The following is a 23,006-nucleotide window of genomic DNA, read 5'->3' on the forward strand; positions in this document are numbered from 1 at the left end:
TCATTCATTTTATGGTAATATCTGTCTCAGATGAATAATAAAGGCCTAATAATAGGAAAAGTGATTTATATTTGTTGTTATTTTATTATTTTATTTCTTCTGCACAAGGAATAGCTAGTCTTTCCTCTTGAGGAAATGACTCTTGTGTAGCCTTATAGTAATGCCCCTTTGCAAAGAAGAAGCTTCTCCTAGAAAGAGAGGTTGCTAAATCCTACAAATCTGGCTTGAATGTTTGTTTAATGCCACAGTGACTTGTAAGAAAACAGGTCTCTTCCAGCAGTCTGATTTTACCTGTTTTGCTTTGACATTGCAGCAGATGCAGTCAACAATGCAGCTGGTTATGGATTCAGTGGAGTTGATGAGAGAGGCACTTTCCGCTGGGACCTGTTGTCCAATTTGAATATCTGGAACATTGAGGTGAGATAAAGGAGTGGCTGCATTGGCATAATTATACAGAAATGAGCATGGTATTGGGTAAAGGCTTTACTGAAAGGAAAGTAAATCTATGCTACCAGACTGCTCCTCTTTAACATGAAGAGGTTTTGTATTTTATCTGTTGGACAGATAAAATGCATCTGTCTCACAGGCTTCCTTACATTCTGTATTCAGGTGGTATTTCTAAATAGTGTCATGAGGGCTAAAAAATAATGATATCAGATATTTAATAAATGAGCAGTCAATTACTGTAGATTGTGACTGAGCTCAGTGGGTCAGTAAATTGTTCACAGCTCTGATTCTTCACCATCTGTGGTGTGTTCTGTTTATTTACTTTTAACAATCTTTCACTTCTGTAGCCCAGTTGAGATGAATGGTGGTAGATGAAAGAGGCTGTCACAAGTGGCACAGACACATGCAAGGGTTGAACTGCCTCTGGTATGTGGAGAAAAGCAAGGGTAGGAGACATAAGAGGTACAAACCAAGCAACCTGAGTGGGAGCTGACAGGGGCACACAGAGTTTAGGTGGGTGCCAGTCTAGAACACCATGCAGCAAGCCACACTGTTGCTCAAAACATCTCTCATTCCTTCCTTCTGACTGCTACATATTTTTTGATACATTAGCCTTCTGAAAACTATTAATGTTTGTGTCTCTAATGTAAAAGGTGGCCCATATAATTTGTTTGCCCCGAAGAATATTTTGTGAGTGCAAGTGAGATGTGGAAATATTTATGTGTCTGTGACTGCTTTCTAAAGGCTTCTTTTTTAGAAATAGGAGAAGTCTCCCTCTGTAATTCTCTAGTTGTGATTTTAAAAGTAATCACAGATAAAAATAAGTTGCCTGCTTTATTGCTGAACAATCTGTGACTAAATGAATGTCCTGTAATAGCTCTTCTCAAAAATGAAAGAGCCCCTGTAATTCTTCCTTGAAGATGCCAAAATTGGAAGTCTCTGTTTTTCAACATTCTTTCTCTTTTTCTTTTTTAACCATGATTAATCCTCAGTGTAGTCCTTGATGAGTACAGGATACACAGCCCAGAAATGCTTTACACTTCTTGATGACAGCAACACCCTAGATAGCGCTCTGAGATCTTGAATCTATATCTAATACAGTTTTGGGGCAGGAGATGATTCTTACTTTGATGGGCTGAGGCAGCTTCTGTTTGAAAGAGGAAAGTAAAATTCAGCCAGTACTCTTCAGTCAAGCCAAATGAAGGAAACAGGAGCCTTTGCTCCTCTCTACCCACTGAACTGATGGGCTCTCAAAATGTACTTCCTTTATGGGTCACATGGGCAACAGAGATCAGAAATTATTTCCAAGAGCATAAAATAGGGTGCTGTCTGATTTTTTTCATGTTTGCAATGAGAAAAAGAGGGGCTACGGAGACCATGGCTTTGGCTAAGCCTTAAACCATCACTTTATGTGCCAATAGCAGTGCTGGTGGTTGAAGTGTGATTGTACAGTGTATACAGATACAGTCTACATATTCAGCAGGTAGAGCCACCTGCATGTGTAAAATTACCTCGGAGTTGGGAACTTGGGTGCTAAATGTGACTATCTGATCTGTAGAAAAGATAAGCACATGGAAGGGGTTGTGTGGGCCTTAAAACATGACAGGGGCTAAGCCCACGTGGGGGACTTGAAAGCCTTGGCAGCGTGCTTGTTTTGACAGCCAGCAACTACTTCCTCTCTTGGTAATGTAACAGGGGAACTTAAAGGAGGCCAAAAGAGAGTGACAATATTAGTCAGAAGAGAAATGGTGTTTTTCTTGGCATCTCGTGGTGCAGTAATGCAATTAAATATGGCAGTGCTGCATTGGGAATTGCTAATCATTTTAACTCTTTAAATGCAGAGGATGAAATGCTAGCTTTAAGGATTCTGTGTGGAAGTGCAAAGATATCTGCACATTTCCCTTGGAAGCCTTTGCCCTTAATCCATTTTTTCAGTCATTTTTTCCATCCCTTGCCTTCGGCTGATATAGGAAAATATTGCGGTGTCCCCACTTGGCCAGGGTGGGGACTTGGCCTTGGAGATTTCTGCCAGCAGGTGAGGGACCAAGATGGAGTTGGGAGGTGAAGTTCATCAGCAGTGGGGGAACCAATGCTGAACAACTGCGTCCAGCAGTCCTCTAAATCTGGGAGACTTCAGAGAAGGAGGTATGGGTGGTTCTCTCAGGATACTGGAGTCCACTCTGGTTTCTCAAGATCAGCAGTGAGCTGAGAACTGGCTTCTAAATTTAGTCCTAATTTTTTTGCCTATGTTTTTCAAGGAACAATGTCTTCCCCCTTCCTTCTCCAGAAAGTAATAGTAATAATAAAAATAACAATAAAGTATTTTTTTTTTTAAATAACACTTTGTTTTAGTACCACCGTAGGGAAGTCCAGATTGCATTATGGGTGGCAAGATATCTCTTCCAGAAATAAAACAATGAACTGAAAGGAAGGCCAAACATATAAAACAAGAAAGCTTCTCAGATTGCCCATTATTTGAAAAGTAACCAAACACTGTATTTAATTATATGAGACAAAGTGAGATTTTAGAGCAAGTGCCAAGTGTTAGCAGTGAGCCATCAGCCTAGTTAATGTCCCTCCCAAGTCATATTAGTATAATGATGGATTGTGGCACAGTCATCATAAAAGTTAGCTGCTAGAATTAATATTTTCCATGTACCTCCTCACTAATTTAAATTGCAAGTAGTATTTCACAGGCTTCATTGCTAACATTTCATGTGAACTTCTTTCTTAGACTGCAACAAGTTTTAAAATGTACATTGAAAACTGGAACATTCAGACAGCTGCCTGGCTGAAACGGTAAGAGTAATGAAACAGTTACGTGCTCATGAGATCCAAAAGCTCTCTATGGCCTGGAAAAGCGTTGCTTTGGCTCTCATAAATGTAAAGCCTCTTGTTCTTCCTTTGTTTCCTGTGTCTGTAATAGTTGGTGCAATACAAGGGTATTTGGTGCTGTAAAGTTTTATTGCTACAAGTGTAAAATGCTCCTATTTTATATATGAGCAGCAAAGTCATAAACAAACTGTTCAAAACTTCCATAATAGAAAGCAATAGCATTTTGTTGTTTCCCTCCATTAACTTTCCTGTACTGTTTTGCTTTGCTATGTTATGCTTCCCATGCTGAGGTGAGTCTTGCTGTGTCACTGGGATCCAAAAAGTCAGCAAGAAATAAGGTCAAAATCTTCAGAGCACCAGTGTAGTCTGGTTCAGAGTTACCCTAAGGTGCTTGTTAGGCAGTCCTTGCTTAGGATATGCAGAAGATACTTATAGCACTGAGATGATCTGATTTTAACCTGTGACTTTTAAGGCACATGTTATAAATACTAGCATAAATGCAAATTTTGTAGATTGGATTGTGTCTCATTACTCATTTCACTTTCTGGTGTGATTAAAGCTCAGTGTACAGTCAACATAGTGTCTGAAATGCAGGCACAGATTTATTGTAGTTTTTGTAACTATAATGATGGTAAATCTATACATCTTAAAACTCAATGTCTACTATTTTTCATTATTCAAATGGTTCCTGGTAAGAAATGCATTATCTTGACTTGTTTCTGTGGAGCACAGCATTTGATTTAAACTTCAGATAGCCAAATAGACTGGGTGTTGTTTTCTTGAACTCTTATCCTTGCATCTTGGGAGTAAGGTTTTTGATGCTAAAGTTAGCTGGAATTCCCTGTTTTGCAGTAGTTTACGGCACTCCCTGTTGTTCCCAGCATCTGCCAGATAACTGTGCCTAAAAATACATCTCTTCACTAGAGTGAAGGGTAGGGTCACATCTCTTTATCTTTCAACTTGCTCTTGATCTGTCATCAGAGTTTGGAAGGGTAATGTATGATTCCAGATAGAGATGTAAAGGTGAACAAAGTCTTGCCTGCCCTTTATTCCATTATTGGTTTAAATGCTTTGAGCACCAGAAATATTTGTACAGGCACTCTTTGGGAACTCATTTGCCTATAAGCATGCTTCCTCATTCCATCTAAACCTCCATTTAAATGAAGGGAGAGTATCTCATGCCCTAGCCTGTGACTGAACCAAGATAAGACAACTAAGAAAACAGAGTAAGACCTTAGAAACAGAAGGATTTCAAGTGCAGTGGCCATTGTTCAACCTCTTCTGTTTTGTTTTCATTTTTGCAGTGTCTGCTATGACAGAGCTCCCTGGTACCCTACGGCTTTAACATTTATCCTGTCGGCCCTGTGGCATGGTATCTATCCTGGATATTATTTTACGTTTCTCACTGGAATCCTTATCACACTCGCAGCCAGAGCAGTACGTACCTTTCATTGTTCTCTTCTAAGGCTAGACACTATCCAGCTATCAGCTGCACCCTCACATGGTCAAGCAGCTTGTCCCTGCTGTGAGCCCTCTTTCATGCCTTTGCAGGCTTGATGTTTGCTGAAACTCTGTTCTGTGTTGATGCTAATTGCAAAGTACCCAGCAGTTATAACCAGCACCAATTCTGGATGTGATGCACTGCTGTCCCTGGCTGTCAGAGGAAATGTTGCTTGAGGATGTACAGTTAGGGGTGCCACCAGCTATGTCCACACAGTCAAATTAGCTTGGGATTCAAGGTCATGTTGGATTCCAGACTTCTCCTGGGTCATGTTGATGTATGCTGGTTTATAATTAACTCTGGGCCCAGTCTTGCACAAGAAGGTGCTGTGGGTTGAGCATTAGCCCAGACTTGAACAATTTGTGTGGATGCAATTGAGGCAGTAAAATGGTCTCTGTGTTTATGGGCCTTATTTTGTGTAGAGTCACGAAACACAGAACAGTGTTCATGTCTCACTGTTCTTAAATTTTCACTGCTGATCTTTCAGGCTGAACCAGACACTTGTGCAGGGCTGGGGAGCACCACTTGTCTTTTGGAGTTGACTACAGATAAATAACCAGGTTAATCTGAAAGGAGAATTAAACTAGTGACCAGTATTAACCACTATCGCTGGAGCAGGTTGCTTTGCCTCTCATTTATAAGGATTTCACATATGTGAAACTAACTTAAAATCTCTAGGGAATGGCACACACTTGTAGGTATAAGCACTTACTTGTTCATTTAAAGTAACTTTGATTTACTGTTGATAATCAGTAAGAAATGAAAACCAGGAGGGAGGAACAGCTTCCCTCCCAAAAAATATTGTGCCAGACATCCAGAATGAGAGAGTCTGCACCTGTGGTTATGACAGACTAAACTGGGGGCGGCTTCTCTGTTTGCCACTGGTTGACTATGAAATCTTGAAAATGCCTGTCCATACATGTCTGTATTCCTGCTTCCAGTGCTTTGTAACTGGTGAATAAACTTTGCTGTGATACTAATGCTGATGGTAAACAGAGAGTCATGCACTGCTTTGTGTCTGTGTGACTTTGTCTAAGAAATGAATTAATATAATTTTCTGCTTACTTTTTCCTGACCTGCAGATAAGAAACAACTGCAGACATTACTTCCTCTCGTCAGTGCCTCTTAAGATAGCCTACGACATTGTTACTTGGGCGGTCACTCAGCTGGCTGTGTGCTACACTGTTGCACCATTTGTTATGCTGGCTGTGGAGCCCACCATTAAGTTTTACAAGTAAGTCCTCTTCCCTTGACTTTGTTCTCCAGGGTGGTATAGACTTTAGTTAAATCACCCAAACCACACTGAAAAGCTGTTATCATTTCATCAAATTTGAAAGGAACTCAGACAGGATGCTTGATAAAGTATAAGAGGTGACTTTTGCACTCCTGTAACATAATGAGATTATAACAATGCCAAGGCAGAGCACTTTGGTTGTTCTTCTCATTCTGTGTCCTTATGTGACATTTCATATACTCGGTTTCCATTTTCAAAACAGTTGGGCCTCAACCATTAGCAGTAGCCAAGGTTGAAGAGGTTAAGAATAATGTGAGTTGGCAGTAGGAAGGAGGTGCTGATCGAAGACCAGGTTTCCAGCAGCTGAATGCGTATAAGGGGAGGTGCAATGGATCAGCAGGAGATATGGAGGGCTCCTGGCAGAGCATTGCTCCTTGAAATCAGTATGCTTTTTGTTACGAAAGTATGCTTTTATTACAAAGGGAGTATTTCCCCAGATTCCATAAAAATAAAAAAAACACAGGTGTTGCAGAGCACATTGAATGTGCTGTAATAAAACTAAGTCAAAATAGAAAAATTGAGAAAATAATTAGAAAAGGGAAACAGGACTACATGGCTTTACTCTTCTTGCATTTTAGTGTCAATATAGAGTAACAGCTTTTGGTTCAGAAGAAAGACAATTCCCTCCTCCAACATAAAAGACATAAAACTGGTACTAAAGATAGCTACTGTCTGTTTGCAGGAGGCTGAATTTCAACACTTTCTATTCCTGTTTCTTGAAACATTTGATTTCAACACAGAAAACTTACCATGGAGTAAAAATTTCTCCAGATCTTTCTTAGCTTCATTTCTTAATACTTTTGCCCTGGTGACTTTTGCCCTGGTTAACTTTAACATTTAAACTTTGAGACTTGTAAGCAAGGAAATGTTATGCTTTTGGACTAGGGCATGGATTTTTGGAGCACTTCACACCACACACAGTGGTCTTAAACACCTTACAAGGATATTCAGAACTATGGTAAGAAGCGTAGATGAGACGACAGAAATGTGCATTGCTATGTTTAACAGCAGGACATTACTGGTCCCAATCATCATCTTCCCCAAGCTGCCAGAACCTCATCTATTTGGTTTAAGTACTTTTTATTTCTCTTTGAACTTGTGTATACTGAATTATTTGAAATAAAAATACTTGATGTTTTGAAACATACCAAATACAGATATCTCTGAGCAGTTACCTTCAAAAATGCAAGCCTTCTGTAAACATCATTACCTGACCTTCTTCAGTTAAAAACTGAGTGTTTTGATTTATTTCAGATCTCAGCACTTTGGTTGAATTTATTTCTTTCTGTCACTTTTTAAAATTCTTTTGGAACCATTAATGATATTTCTTCACAACTTGGCCTTGTGTATTCTAACACTAAAAGAGAGATGGGCTGAATAAGTCTGGGGTTGAATTACATGGGTTTATCTGAGCTGTCAGACTTTGGATTCTAGGGTTTGCTGATGGTTACCTTGCCCCATTATCATCCACAGCAGCTTTTTCATCCATGCCAGCAGACACCATATTCCGAGACTGTGTGAAATTCAAGGGTATATTTTTGTGCTTTCTAGGTCAGGTTCATACATTCTGCATTCATCCCTTAGCACTAAATTCTGCATAATTGGGGTTGCAGAATTCATGTTATTCCTAACAAAAATATAATATTCTTTCTGCTTTTTTTCCCAGGTCTGTGTATTTTCACATGCACATTCTAAGCATCCTGGTGTTGCTCCTGTTACCAATCAGACCTCAAACCCACTCTGTAAGAAGGGCTCAGAATCAGGCCATGCTGAACTCTATCAAAAGTAAAGATAAATGATGTCTCCAAAGAAAACTGCCAGCACTGGGAAATCAAACTGTTGTATTGTAAACAAAAAAAAAAAAAAGAACAAAAATGGGTTGCAGGAGGATTGAAGTACAAGACAAGTGGCATTTCTGTTTGCTATCTTAAAATCTTACTGGAGAGGGCAGAGAAGAGCCTGAATGACTGTAATTCAAATTATTCCAGTTAATGGAGATTTTACAGACAACGTTTACAGGCTCATGGGGCATTTCATTTTTATAATAAATATTTTTATGAAGTGTTTTTATATATTTAAACTTTTTCACAGAGAGGCATTTTTTCTCTTTTACAGAAATACACAACTATTAATTAACAAATAATCTTGTGATTAGAGAGAGGGACAGAAAGCAACTAGTAAAGAGTTAGACCAGCTGCCTGATAGCCTGGAGCTGTGGGCAGCTATCAGGGGAAACTTTTCATTTCTTGGTTGTGGAGAGAGATGGTGCAAGTAGAAGACTACAGGCATGGGGTTGCTCAAGGTGCTGGTGCTGATGGGGAGCAGGGCTTTCCCTGGCAAACCCCAGAGCAGGGACTGCAGCCTGAGCTGGGCAGCAAAGGTACTTCACATCTTTCAATGTGACACCTGCTGGTGATGAGGGCAAGACAAGTCCCTTGGGATTCGGTGTCTGGGAGCACTGATAAGTGGCTGAGCCAAAATTTAAAGCCAAGTAAAAGAAAAACAAAAGGCAGAAGGGGAAACTCAAATTTAGAGTAAAAGAAGGGACATACAGACTGTGGTCTGTAGTGTTGCGCTTCTCTAATGACACAGCTGGTGCTCATTGCTACATCAGCCTTACTTTGTAGTCTTAGTGATGCAGCACTTCCTTTTTGGTATCAAAATGAGTGGGGAGCCATACAGGGTTAGTGTTTTAAAACCTGCAGTTATGGGTTAAATCTGAGAAAGCTTTGTAGTGGATCAGACTGTTCTACTCAAAAATATCCCATCTTAAGGAGGGGTTACATTCCAGCAGACAACTCTAATAGGAAACCTGAACAGTAATTATCACTGTCATAATAAATCATTCTCTACAAAATATTGTGATCACCACAAGACTTGAGACTGAGTCCTTGTGTGATCTTGACATCTGACTTAACTATTGATGCAAGTTTCTCTGCTTGTAAAGTCCTTGACTTACAGTGATGTTTTGAGGCTTGATTCCTAAGTGCTTGCTGTGCATCGAGATAACCTCCTGCAAAATGCTGTGTCAGGATTTTTTATTATTTTCTTTCTTAAATCCACTTAACCCAGTAAAATAGACTAGTACCACACATCAAAACCAACTGAAGCATTTTTTTAAATGTTTCCCAGGAATGTTTTTATCAGGATTTTGTAGAAGCAGTTCCCTTGTTAAAGTATTGGTATTACTTTATTGATATTTAACTAATGTGTTATTGAGGAAAAAATCTGCTGTTTACTGCATTCCAATTTTTGTGTCGATTAAAGTTTTGCAGAACTTCTCATGTTTTGAGAAGAAACAAATCAGTGAAACCAGCAAAGTTCCAAAAAAAGTGATTTTTTTTTTCTTTGTTGGGAATTTTTTGTCCCGTGACCACATTATGATTTAGAGCATAGTTCATGGAAGAGTTTATTTGCTAATTTATTTTAAAGGGCAATATGGGATTAAAAGATTGATCTGAATAAACAATTTGCTTTGTGTCACTGCCTGGCATTATTGATCACTAATGTCTAATGTGAAAAATGGGTGAAATCACACTTGTGAAGGAAGATGTTCAGGTCTGTTGGATTTTACTACAGCTGAGCTTTCCATCCTGCTCCTGCTGAAACAGAGACAAGGTGACCCCTGTCTGTTTTCATGGCAGCTTTGCCCTTAACTTGGCTGGTCATTTTTTGTCATGGTATGCGTGTTCTCCTTGTGGCACCAACCTCAGTTGCATCTTGGGCATTTAATGTTTCCCTTGAGGTCTGATTGTGCCATTCCTGTATCCTGTGGGAGGGAACGAGGGCACATCCCCAGAAAGAAATGGGGAGTTAGGTGCTGCTGGTCCTGGAATCCTGTGGGCTGAAGCCAGTCTGCAATTGCCTCCCAGAAATTAAAGAATCAGTGTGAGCTCTGGCAGAGCCAGCAAAATTCACATCAAGTCTGGGCTTCAGCAATACTGCAGAAGGCAAATGTTCCCAACAGGTTTGCCTTAGCACCTGCTTTGAAAAATAAGTGCTCTCAAAGGGGCTTGTGGGTCTGTACCTGCTGCTCTGTGCCCTGAGATCTGCCTGCATGGCTCATGCCCTGTTCTGCAGTTCTTCCTGAGCTGTGTACCTTCAAGAGAGGCCAGGTATCATCAGTGGGGTTTCTCTTCTAGTGTTTCCCCAAGTGAAACTTGCTTACATGTAATGCCATTGACAATGTTGTAGTTTCGGCTCCTATAATGTGATTAATTAGTCTGGGCTAATGAGCAAACTTACTCTCCTGTCATGGTGCCTTCTCAGCCTGAACTTTTCCCTGAAAACAGCTGCCCTTGGGAATAAAGAGAACCGGTCATACGGATTTAATGTGATATGTTACGAGCCAAAATTGAAACTGGCTTTTTGAAACATGGCATTTGCAGGGAAACTTGGTGGTTAAATTAGTATTAAAGCTGGGTGGAAAAGAAGACAATTACCTAAAATCTTTCCTGTACTATGTTACTATGGACTAGGCAGCATACCCAGCCAAATGTGGCAGTCCTGCAAAGCTAACACAGAGTGGATATAAATGGCTGTAAAAAATTCCTTGGAAAAAAAAGGCTGTAACCTTGATCAAGGTTACCTTGATCAATTTGTTTTGTTGAGCCTTCATCTCCTCTTCTTCTTCTCAGGGGCATGACATTTTGTTTTATAGGAAGACTGCAAACAGCCACTACACTTTACAGGAGACTTGTGCTAGTAATGTGCATCTACTTTGCACAGGAGTATGTAATTCAAAGAGCCAAAGTAGAGATTTAGGTTAGAAAAAAGATGATGTCAGGAACTTGAATTCTGGTAATTCTAATTCTAGTATACTTTGAGAGTACGTTTCAGTGATTAAAATACATCATGGTTATATATGGTGGTGATTACCAACGTGTTATTAGTTTCTAATCCCTCTCTGGCTTCTTAGTGCTGCAAAAAACTCAAGAGCATCTAGAGAGATTCTGAAGAGAACAACAATCTTGATGGCTTGTAAGAAAGAAATACAGGCATATCACACAGAAATGAGAAAGGTAGATTGTATTGGATGGACAAAGGTTGATTTTAAATATGACAATGCCAAAAAGACACTACCACTGTTACCCCTTGGATTGAAGGCATATTCTAGCTGCTGTTTTTCAGCATATTTTGATTTTTCTAAACTAGAAGTTGAGATGCACTTGGAAGAGAAAACTGAATAAAGAGTAAAACTTCATTTCAACTTAACTATGGGTCTGGTACTTAAAGAAGCAAGTGCTCAGCAATTTCTTCAGTGAACTGAATGCACAATGTACATTTTTACTGTCCTGTAAGCTGTCCCCCATCCTAAATACATTACTGCATGTCCACTTGGAGCTTGCCAAGCAATGGAGGCAGCACAGAAGTGGGATACAAGGTGGGCAGATATTTTTTCTCCCTCTTCGGCTGCTCTGTTTTCTGTGCATACATTGCACATAGCTGGGATTTTCTGTATCACTTAAAATGAAGTAGGTGGGTGAGAAAGCGGTAGATTTTTACTCTATTGGTAGATGTTTGCATAAAGCTGCACTTACCTCTCTACACATGTAAAAGCAGGCCCAACAAACCTGATCTGGGGTCTTTCATAGAAATACAAGTTGAAATTCCAACACCCAAGGAAGTTTAGGGGAAAAATTTCTATCAGTGAGGTTAGTGACTCATATTTAAATCCTTTGTCTTCTTATCCCTGGACTGAGGACTTCAGAAAAAAATATCTACTGGCTGCAGAATAAATAAAAACTTGTCTTTAATATTTAATGGTAGAATCCCCATAGTTGACCTGCTGTGGGTAGAGGAAGAGCATATGTGTCTTCTCATCCTTGCCCAAGATGAAGTGACATGCATGGTTGCATATGGAAATATCAGCTATCCTTTGAGGTACCGTCCTCTTTCCTGATGTCACTGAACTGATGCAGTTCAGCTCTCAGGGGCTGGAGGCATTCCACAGTGATACAGAATGGGAAGCCTTGCCTGACATCTCAGCATGAGTGCGAATGCTCTGTGTGTGCTTTAAAATCGTCTTCTTTTGTGCATCATCAGCCTGCTGCTCCCTTTTTTCCTGGAGATGACAGTAATGATATGCATGAAGGGTTTGGGTTTGTGCTGGTGAGAGTGAAGTGGCAGCGGGTTTACTCAGATACATTTACAAGTGGTGCCCTCTGTGGGCGAGCACTCGAGAGATTCTCCTTCTGTGCCGAGAGGGGGACACTGCAAAGGCGAAAGGTTTAGCAGAAGCCCAGACGCCCAAAGTGCCAGGCAGCTGATGGGTTTCAAGTCTGTGGTAACACAGGTGTGCTGCGCAGGAGAATGGGAGAAATGGAAGACCTTAGATAAATAGGGGGAAACCCCTATTATTAGAGGAGGAAATGCTGCTTTATTCATAGAAGAAATTGTGTTTGTATACCTTAAGAACTTGTGGTACGCTTTCATTCTCCTGACTCAAATATGGTCTTTAGAAGGGGTGCACAGGATGGGGGGAATATCAGTTCTGAGAAGTGCTCTGACAGTGCCCTTGGGACCCAATTTATTGTCCATCCATAGAACAGCTCTGGAAGTGAGACCTCAGGCTTGCCTGGAGGCTGTTCTGCTGGAGCATGGCTCCCTGTGCACCCAGATGAGGGGCTGTGCAGCTGGCCTCTGAAGCCCTGGCATCAATGGCAGGCAGCTGATCCAGGAGCATGCCATGCTCACAGTCAGTTTTCCTGATCCTTCTGTCAGATGCTGTATAGGTAAATACTGTGACTACCAATACTGAAAAAGAGTGTGGAACATATCGAGGCCAAACCAGTCATGGATGAAGAGAAATGCTGCCACAGCCCAGACATGCTAGGCAATCTTTGTCTTGTCCAGGGATGGAAACCCCTCTTCATCAGAAACATCTTCAGACAGTGACATTGTCACTGCTCTGAGACAAATGGGTTTCCTCTTTGTTCATACTTATTCTTACATATTCTTGCCTTGATGGCTTCTGTATTATTGCACTTTAGTCTTTCTGCTTTAATTTTTAATTTGTGTTTGAGAAAGATGGCGTTTTGTGGCCATTTTAGATCTGATCAGGCTGATACACTACTAAGGGCAACCTTAAAAGAAGTGAGTGCCATGAGTATTGAAAGAGATAATGTGAACACATTCAGATTTACCTGTCTGTTACTCTGATGTGTTTTGGTTTTTTTTCCCCCAAGCACCCTTAAATGACACCTTCAAGTGTGGAGCAGATGGTTTGTTTTCCCTTGGAGATGTCTTGGGAACCAGCTTAGACAAAAACCATCCATTTCTGATACCCAGAGGCCCCCCTGGCTGGCTTGGTGAGTGGCTGCCCAGGACACTTTGGGGTAGTGGTGGGTGCCATGTACTTCCTCCTTGTTTCCACTCTGGGAACACGTGTGTGATCCATAGCACGGGTAGAGAGAATTCTTGCAACTGTAGCCCTCAGAGTGTAAACCAGGGTGCAAGGCCTCTCGGGTGTGTGAAATAAGGGGCAATCCTCAAACAAATAATTGCAGAGGTGGGGACTGGAGGCACAGAGTTGTGACAATTGACTGTGAGCAGGCAGCTCATGCCACAAGAAGAGGAAAAGGTAAGTTTTCACAGTGCCAGCCTATGGCTTCATGTATCTGCTGCCAGGGATGGTGACAAGGTTTGTCTGCTGTTTTGGAGGGCTCCATGTTGGACCCAGGACCCACAGGGCTGGACACAGCCCCTGTGGGAATGTCTGTCTGCCACAGCATAGCTGAAGGACCTGGGTGGCACTGAGGGAAGGACTGTAGTCCCATGAGCTGCTCTGCTTTCTGCTTTTTTGCCTGATTGCCAGTCCTGGACATTTCAGCTCCTGGCCTTGACTCTCCCATGTTCCTTCCACTCCAATGAAATCAAGACATGCTCTTGAAATATGAAATGTCATCAAGAATCTTTAGTGTATTTATATTCGCCTTCTGATCTTGGTGCCTTTGAAGCCTGTGCATCCAAGCTGTTCCCTGCTGCCAAGGCCAGAGAGGCATTTGGAAAGCGTAGCTGTCAATAAAACCATTTCCACGCTGCGCCCAGTCCCCCAGTGTGTTTTGCAAATGATGTAAACCCACGATGATGTGCACGGGAGCTCTCCTCTTTCCTTCCTGCCCAGAGTTTCAGCTGGCAGGAGTGGCAGTGGCAGAAGTGCCCAGAGGATGGGAAGTGTCATTACTGGCAGCTTTCAGAGAGCTGGCTTCTGCAGAGCGGATTTGTTTGCAGCCAGCACGTGGTCCCAGCGGCACGATATGGGCCTTCCTCAATTAGACTTCTTGACTGATGGCCAGTTTAATGAGCCCATGTACAGAGGGTCATTCAACATGGCAATTATACCTATAAATCTATTTGCAGCAGGGCTCGAATAACCTTTTGTGCACAGTTCTCCATAAAATGACTGTCTGATTAATTAACATTAATTTATCCACTGTGTGTAACCAGATGCAGTCTGTATGAAAGCCTCTGCTCTGATGTACAGGGCGCCGTGTGAACTGGGAGGATTTGAGGATGGAAATGGCTCTGATGTTGTTTAAAGACTCTCTTTTAGATTTTTTTTTCCCTCCTTCTTTCTTCCTCTCTCCCTCTCTCTCTGGTCCCAGTTGATTAACATTCCAGGGCAGCATCATATAACAGGGGGCAAAATTCAATTAATTGAATATGAAATATTTATAACCCTACTCTATGTGTCTATCAGAGAAGGGTCCTTAATAGATCTTCTCATTAGCATGGACTGGTGACTCACTTCTCTGCTTTCACAGTCATTTGGAATTAAAATCCAATTAATCTAATGTCCCTGTGAATATTATTAAACTATTTGAAAAACTGCATAGAAGAGATATGAGGCAGGGGGTGAGGGGCTAAGAGAAGAAGAGGGAATATGTCTTGAGCTCATGAAGATTCATTTCTTCTCTGTTAAACATGTAGTCTGGAAAGACTAATTCCCTGTTTTCTGGAAAGTGGATAGCTAATTCTTAATATCAAAATCCTGAGAATAGAAAAATATCTCACTTTCTACAAGCAGAACTGTGTCATCTTTGAACAGGCAAAAATACATCCTTATATCCTCCTGCCTTTCAGGTTGCTCCACTTCTTGGCTGCCTGAAGCAATGGACAGATTTACACAAGGTATTTAGACACCACAAGGTAATTCTGGAGCTTGTGCCCAGCTCTTCAAGCAGTGCTCAGCTGCAGGGCTGGCTCTGTGGCCAGAGATCCCAGTCACCTGCCCTGAGGACTGGGAGGGCACTGTGTGTCCTTCCTGACCCTTGGAGAGAATTTTCTTTCCTATGGGATGGGGAGTGTGAGGAGAGGCAGGGTGACACCATTCCATCATGAAATGAAAACAGTCAGGGCACATAGAGCCCTGGGCTGGTAGGCACTCCTGGACTACCTCATATGGATGTAGCCTAGAGGACTATTTAATTGTTAAGTATCTCTCCCTCTTCAGTGGATAGGGCACTGACCTGAAACACAGGGAGGAGGGATGTTAACTGTGAATTTCATATGTGAAACTTGAGCAGAAGGCAAGTTTCTAAATTGAATATTCCCCTAATGGGAATGACTTGAGGACAAAATCCTTTAATGGCTCAAAGGAATTCAGAGACTGCTGCAAGAAAGTGCAAGTCAGGAGATAAATATTTTTGAGCTGGAAGAATATTCTGGATATCCAGATTAAAAGAAAAAAATGTTTCTCCTCTGTTTTAAAAACAACAAAATAAAGGATCTAGCCACAAAGTTTGTTCTGGTTTTGTTTGTTTGCTTTTGGTTTAAGCAAAAGTGGCCTATTCCTTTGAACATTACCCTCTTCTTTTTTTTCCTCTCTGTTAGAAGCTTAGTCCAAACATTATCACAGAACATATATACAAATTAGGATACAACTACTATACATCTGAATGTCTTTATGAAGCCTTATAAAGCCAGAGTGTAGAGAGACCAAACATACTTCCCCTGTCACAGAGATACAAATCATGCAAATGTCATCTGCTCTGGACTTGACGTAGCAGATAAATAATTGGTGAATATATGTGTTTTTAATTTACTGAGGGAAAGTTATACCTAACATTCCCCTTTGCCCATTGTTGTAAACCTATATGCCACCTAGGTATGCTTAATTTTCTCAATGTACTAGTAGTGAAAATCTCATAAGCAATTTGATTTGCTGCTCATCTGCACTGAGGATTTGAAGACAGACCTGGCAGAAACATATTCCCATCCACAGCAAACCTGAGCAAGACACCTCTTAAGTCAAGCCACAGCTTTTCAGAGAGCAGAAACCAAGAACCGAAATCTTGACCCTCTTCACTCTGGAGAAACCACAGCACCTGAAGTGTGGTCGCACCTCAAAGGACAAACCCCTAATGCCCTGAGAGTGGACTGTTGATCTGCTGAAAGCTGGTGCTATGGCCAAAAGCTGCTGGTTGGCCTTGGTGGCATTATATACCTGTTTTGTATGCCTGTCTTTCAATCCTTATTCATTTATTGCAGCTGACTTGCTATGATGGATATAGAAAAGTGAGTGAATCTGAACTACAGTCTTAAAATGTTATTATCTAAGGCTCTAATTTGGTTTGCTTTTGATATTAGAAGAGACTGATTATGGCAAAACTCTGGAACACAATCAAATTAAGAGAAGGAACAAGTTTTTCTTTTCTATAACTCTGCTTTTTCTGCAGCTTGTCAGTGGATGTTGTCCCCAGCTTATTCATATTGCCTCTTCCATCCTAGCCAGAGATAAATGTGGTAGCTCTTCCCAGTGATTTCCCTCTCCCTTTGTCTGTTGTTTATGGTCTCTGTCCTAGCTTAGGCTCCAAGCCCCAGTGGTCAGGGACAAATGGTGTTGATTGCCCCTTTCCCTGGGAGCTTTGCAGCAGGAAAATAAAGAGAAAGGCAACATAAAGTGCACTTGTTCTGTGCTGTGAAGATTGCACTCCCGCTTTGTGCTGGTATAAAATGACTGCTGCTGATGAAGGGCAGTGGAAAATCAAATCTCAGGGCCTTTTTTCTCAATCTTTTGTGGCTCCCCTGCACACTTCAGGCTCTGTATTAATGATTATAATTTTTTCCACATTGCTACTTTGTCTCTGAGCTTCCTTTGAGCAGTGTTTCCTGTTTTGTGCTCTCTTCCAGCAGGCTCCAGCTTTTCTGGAAGTGGCTGCCTGAGCTCTTTCCCAGAGCGAGGCTATGCCAGCCAGTGCATCAATCCACTTTTGTTTTCATTATGCCAGCTTCCTGCAAAGTTTTCTAATTAATTTTACTGCCTTCCTCAATTTTAAGGCCTATAAAAAGAAGTTGGTTCTGCTTACCTTGGTGAACTGGGACCTGTTCAGGAATCTGGAGGATGCTTTTGCCTTGGTGCTGGGGGTAGCTGTTTCCCCTTACTGCATTCAGTGGGTTCCTGGCACTATCAGTCAGAAAATATCCGGACCTTCCTCAGCTTCCACCCTGGGTCAAAGGATGGAGCTATGCCTCGGATGTCACAGCCCTGTCCCACGCTGTGCTGGGTCAGGCAATCCCAGCAGGGCAGTCCTGAGCCTCACACCCGTGTCTCCATGCTCAACTGGCTCATTCCAAAAAAGCCCAGCTGAAGCTGGTGGGTAGCAGTGAGGTTGAGGTGACAAGTGATTTGATTTTCCTATGCAAAGTTAAAAAAAAACCAAAACAAAAAACGTAGGTTTGTGTCTGTGCAAGTCAAAAGGGTGCAGTTCATGGTGGACTTATTTACTCACATTAGCTTTAAACTATGTGGCTCTGTGGCAACATGGACCTTGGCATGGGATGAGAGTTGGCAGAGGTGAGGGGGGATGAGGACACCCTTGTACCTGTGATAGCTGCATGAGTTGCACACAAAGCCAGGGGTCTGTGACTTGTGGATGCTCGTGGGTCTGTGGACAGCAATCAAGACCTCCACGAGAAAAAGGCAAACCTGATGCGAGCCTTACATTTGTGATTTAGATGTCTTCACCACCACCAATGAAAAAAATGTTTAGTGGCCTACAGATCAGAAAAATAAAAGCTCATCCTGGGGCAGGATGCCTGATTGCACTGGATAACCCCTATTCTGTTCTTCTCTTAGCTCTCTGCAAAGTGTCTTTGAAATAGCTCCCCTTTCTGATGAAAGAAAGGATGTGTGTGTGGTAAAACAGTCTGGAAAATGTTTGGTTTGCTTGCAAGAGGTTGGTAAGTCTGTGATTCCCTCTCCCTTTCTAAGACCCGTCTCTAAGATTTAGGGGGTCAAAGCAGACTGTAGAGAAATAACCATCCTGTGCCCCTGGAGTCACAGATCTATGCCACTGGAGAGTGGTTGAGAGCTGCAAGAGATCATGATGGAGCCAAACAAGTTTAAGCCACTTTGCACCAGCGGGAGGTCACAGAAGCAGAATAACTGAGGCTGGGTGAACCTCTGGGGTCAGATTTTCCAGGCCTACTTGCTGCTGCATGGGGCTGACATGGGGACAGGTGTGGGGTGAAAGGGAAAAATATTGATGAGTGAGTCCCACAGAATTCTTTCTGTGTCTCGTTGTCTCTTGTTCACACCAGTAAGAAACCCTGCCACTGAAGTCAGCGGAGTGCTAGAGTGTTGTGTGAAAGGGACCAGAAGAGACACTCATGCCTTTTCCCTACTCTCAAGAACCTTTTGGGTGTTTTAAATAACAGGAAGGGAATAAACTTCTAAAAACTCTCTATTCACAACAAAGAAAGCAAAAAAATTGCCAGTTTTTCAATTGGCTGAAGTCTCATGGTCTTGACTCCGACATTACCTGGTTTACCCAGTCAGATGGTGAAAGAAGTTTCTCTGCCAGTACCCACCTGCCCACCTGGTGCTCCAGACAAGGCTGAGGCCTGGAGGGCTGAGAGACAGCCTACTTATTGTGCTTTTTTCCTTCCCGACATCAGGCTGCAAATGAAAATACCTTTTCAGCACTGGTGTTATTGCCTATGTGGATGGTACCTTTAGTGTGTGCTATTCATTGCTGTAATAGCTGCACCTGTGTATAGCCGGTGTGCTGGCACTGCAGCAGCTGCGGGCCCTAATTGCAAAACATTATTTTCTGTTTCCTGTTGTTGTTGCCATGAAGGTCCATTCATAATGATTGCAGGCCTCTCTCTTTCTGCAGGATTCCCTGTTAGACCAATTCCTCTATGCTGTAGTTCTTCAAAGAGCACTGTCTCACATGGGCTTATGCATGGCAGCCTCCACGTGCATGTCCAGAGGCATCCGGAGCAGACGGGATGCTTTCTATGGGAGCTGGCGCTGTGTGGTCGGCTGAGGGGCTGGGCTGAGCCCCTCATCACCACCACTCTGGGCAGTGGGCTTTTATGTGGGTTAGCACAGAGGCTCTGAGATGATTAATTCATTTGTTCCTGGAATATTCTGCCCCTGGGTGCCTGCGTTACTGTGAATCAATTTAGTACTTTCAGGCCTGGATTAATGCAAGTGCCGATGGAGCATGCACAGGAGGAAGGAGGGGGGTGGAGTGGGGGGAGCAGGGGGATATGCAGGACACAGCTAGCAACTCTTAAAAATGAAAAATACAGAGATGGAGTGTTTTAAGAACAAAATTTGTTCATTTGTTTTTCAGTCCTCTCAGCTATCACGGTAAATTCAGTTCACTGAGAGGCAACGAGTTAGTCAGTGTTTCAGGTTGTGCCTTATAAATCAAGGCTGTAGCAAGGAATTTGAAATGTATATTGAAGCTGGCTGTTCTCTTACCTCCTGCTGTAATGAATTCATGTCTGCAGACAACAGACACAATTATTATGGAAATTGCGCACACACACACACACACACACACAAACACTCAGAGGAAAATGGGTTTTTTCAGAGCTCTTGCTGTAGTGCTCCTAGTCCAGGCCTCCTGTGCCTGACTGGGCTGTCACAGCTGGTGGCAGGATTTTGCTCACCTTGTCAGGCAGTGCTGGAGTACATCACCCACAGCCTGCCCTGAGCAGCAGGCTGTGCTTGCAGGGGTGCCACTGCTCCCAGCCCGCTGCCCTAGGACAGATGCACCAAAGCTGTCTGTACGTGTTTAGGCTGAAAAATGGCTCAGCAGCGCAATGGGAAGTGGGGGAAATGACCACGCATCCATCCATAGGTCGCTCTGAGGAAGCTGACCATAATTAAATAAAGTTAGCAAACCCAAATCCTGCTAAGTGTTCAGGGGTGATATTGTGGTGAAGGGAATCAAACAATGAGTGAATAGGACTGATGTGATGAAAACCTGGCCCTTCCTGGACTCCATTTTGAAAGCTGGAGAGCGACTTTAAAGGCTGGAAAGGGACTTTTTACAAAAGCACGCAGTGATAGGACAAGAGGCAATGACTTTAAACAAGCAAAGCAGGTGTAGATGAGCTGTTACGAAGAAATCCTTGCCTGCGAGAGTGACGACGCGCAGGCTGCCCAGAGAAGCTATGGATGCCCCATCCCTGGCAGCGTCCAAGGCCAGGCCGGAGGCGCGGGCGGGGGCCCGCAGCGCCCGCAGTGCCCGGCAGGGGGCAGTGCTCCCCCAAGAATTCGGAGCTGGCGCTTCGAGCCCAAGCCCAGCGGTTTCTGCACAGAGGCGGCTGCAAAGCCAAAGGAAAACGAGGGCAAAGCGCTGGGATCCTCCCCTTTCTTTCCTGATTTTTTTTTTTTTTTTTTTTTTTTTTTTTTTTTTTTTTTTTTTTCCGAAGGGAAACATAGAAGTATTTAGCTCTCTACTGTGTTTAAAAATAAATCTTGAAGGTTTCCTTTTTGTGCCTAAAAGCGATCAGACCTTCAGCTCACTAGCAGGTTAGGGATGAGAAGGTATTCTCAGTATTGCCAGCCACTAATGCTGCTGTATTTTGTATCAGTGAAATGGCTAAAATCCTGCAGCTTGCACATAAATGGATTTAGTTCTCTTTCACCTGATGCAAATACATTTCTTTCTCCTTCAGCCCCATAGACAATTTATGTAGGTTCTTGTAAAACCTCGGGTTGTGTTTTATTTGTATTTTCCTTCCTTTTGCATGAGTTCTTTTTCATATTTTATTTCAGAGAATCACAGAATTTGTAGGGTTGGAAGCGACCTTAAAGATCATCTCGTTCCAACCCCTCTGCTGTGGATAGGGACACCTTCCACCAGACCAGGTCGCTTGGAGCCCCATTCAACCTGGCCTTGAGCACTTCCAGGAATGGGGCATCCACCTGTTCCTGTACCTCACCATGCTCTGAGTAAATAATTTCTTCCTGACATCTAACCTAAAACTCTCACCATGTCATTTAAAACTGTTCTCCCTTGTCCTATCACTTCTTGCCCTTTATTTCCACACCATGATGGACTTTTCCTTGCTTACTTTGTGTTTGTGCCCCAAAGATTAGGGCAAGGGCAGGAGTACAGTGCAGGCATCTCAATAATGCAGGGGAAAAAAATAAGCCTCACAAGAAAAATTGTCCAGATAATGATGTATCTGAGTGCTGCAAACAAATCCTCCCTGAATGTCACAGCTCCATGACAGTCACTGTAGTAGAAGCTAGGAAACATCAGGGTATGGAAGGAATTTTCTTTAGGGTAGTTTACATAGGAGTTTCTTCAATTTAAACTTCTTTTGCACTGCATGCATACATGAAGGCTGTTCTGGAAGTGCAAGTGAGGTACAGAAGGGGCTGGATGGTGGCATGGTGTGAAGGCTGCTCTGTAATGTTACGTTTGTTCCACGGCTGCCTGTATTTCTGACCTGAAAATGCTAGCGAGGAGCATTTGCAAATGTTTGTTTTTCTTCCAGGTCCTTCGAAAATGGCACCCAAAGTTCATTCTAGCCATTTTCCTGGGGAGGCCAAACATCTGTGAGGGATGAGGCTGAGGGTTCACGGCCAGCTAACCTCTATGTAGTGTATTGCTTTTCCATCTCCTGTGAATTCAATGAGTGTGGCAGCAGCAGGGTGGGGAGTCCCAGGAAGGAAAGGAAAACCCTCTGTACACAAAGCCAGCACAGCAGCAGGGGCAGCTTCCCTCACATGCACTGCTCCCCTCTGGAAGCACCTCACACCTTGCATGCAGGATTTTCATTTGGTCCATCCCTTGGGATGCTTGGACACAGCTTTGAGCCTGGCAGAGCTGGTTTTAGCTGAAGTTACCTGTCTCAAACACGAGACCAAGGCCATAAACTGCTTCCAAAGAGGCTGTTGAGTGACCATTACTGATTGTAAGTAGCTTGTCAGGCTAAAACTGTAACAGTGTGCAGAGACAATGAATGGTAGGTTCTCCCATAGCCTTGTTCATCCCTATGCCCCTTGGCTTCTTCCTGGCTTGCCTGCTCTGGAAGAAATAGTTTTACAAAACAACAGGACAATGCTGATAAATCTTTCCTGTGGTGGGGAACAGCTTTATCTGGATTTCAAAAACCATACTGAGCCTTTGAATGTTCTCACCTTGCTACTCAGTTAGGGGGAAGCAGAGAGAATCCTATATCCCTATTAAAAAAAAAAAATTATTCTAGTTAAGAAATTAATTTCAAGACAGAGCAAAGCAATGGGGGTAAGATGGTTTTACCAGTGAGTTGTGTGACTGCAGCTTTTTTGTGCATTTATTTCAGAGAGGAAATCCTAAAAGATGGATGAGGTGTGTAGGGTTTGATCATGATACAGCAATTCTTGCCTCCACTTCTCTGGCTAAAACCGGCTGAGGGCTGCATGGATGGCTGTTACCATCTCTCAGTTGTGAAATGATTTGATGGTTTCGAGTTGTGTTTCTATGGAAAGAGTTTCTATTTAACAAGAAAACACCAGTGAAACAGGCACTTTTGCTAATCATTAGAGGGGCCAGAGATTGAATAGATGATGGAAACTGCATTTCTTTCTCATCTTGCTCTTGTCAACACTGCATGAAAAATAGAGCAGGCCTCAATTCAGGAAAACAGCTTTGTCAAATTTTGAACTTTTTAAGTTATTTTCATTGTGCAGGG

At 42.5% G+C, this 23,006-nt stretch overlaps 1 protein-coding gene across 2 annotated transcripts in view; it reads left to right on the forward strand.

Moving 5' to 3' along the window:
* Window positions 1–23,006, forward strand: part of MBOAT1 (membrane bound O-acyltransferase domain containing 1) — a 71,572-nt gene that overhangs the window by 48,053 nt on the left and 513 nt on the right. Inside the window, exons 9-13 of one of the 2 annotated variants that reach the window (XM_053977881.1) lie at window positions 314–417; window positions 3,182–3,246; window positions 4,587–4,719; window positions 5,866–6,017; window positions 7,744–9,516. In XM_053977881.1, the coding sequence (XP_053833856.1) occupies window positions 314–417; window positions 3,182–3,246; window positions 4,587–4,719; window positions 5,866–6,017; window positions 7,744–7,876 (587 nt within the window). In that variant the 3' untranslated portion in view covers window positions 7,877–9,516. Of the gene's footprint in view, window positions 1–313; window positions 418–3,181; window positions 3,247–4,586; window positions 4,720–5,865; window positions 6,018–7,743; window positions 9,517–23,006 lie in introns of those variants that run through there. The other variant, XM_053977891.1, reaches the window with a different exon arrangement.

The sequence above is a fragment of the Vidua macroura genome, chromosome 1 (assembly GCF_024509145.1).
Source record: "Vidua macroura isolate BioBank_ID:100142 chromosome 1, ASM2450914v1, whole genome shotgun sequence".
NCBI lineage: Eukaryota > Metazoa > Chordata > Aves > Passeriformes > Viduidae > Vidua > Vidua macroura.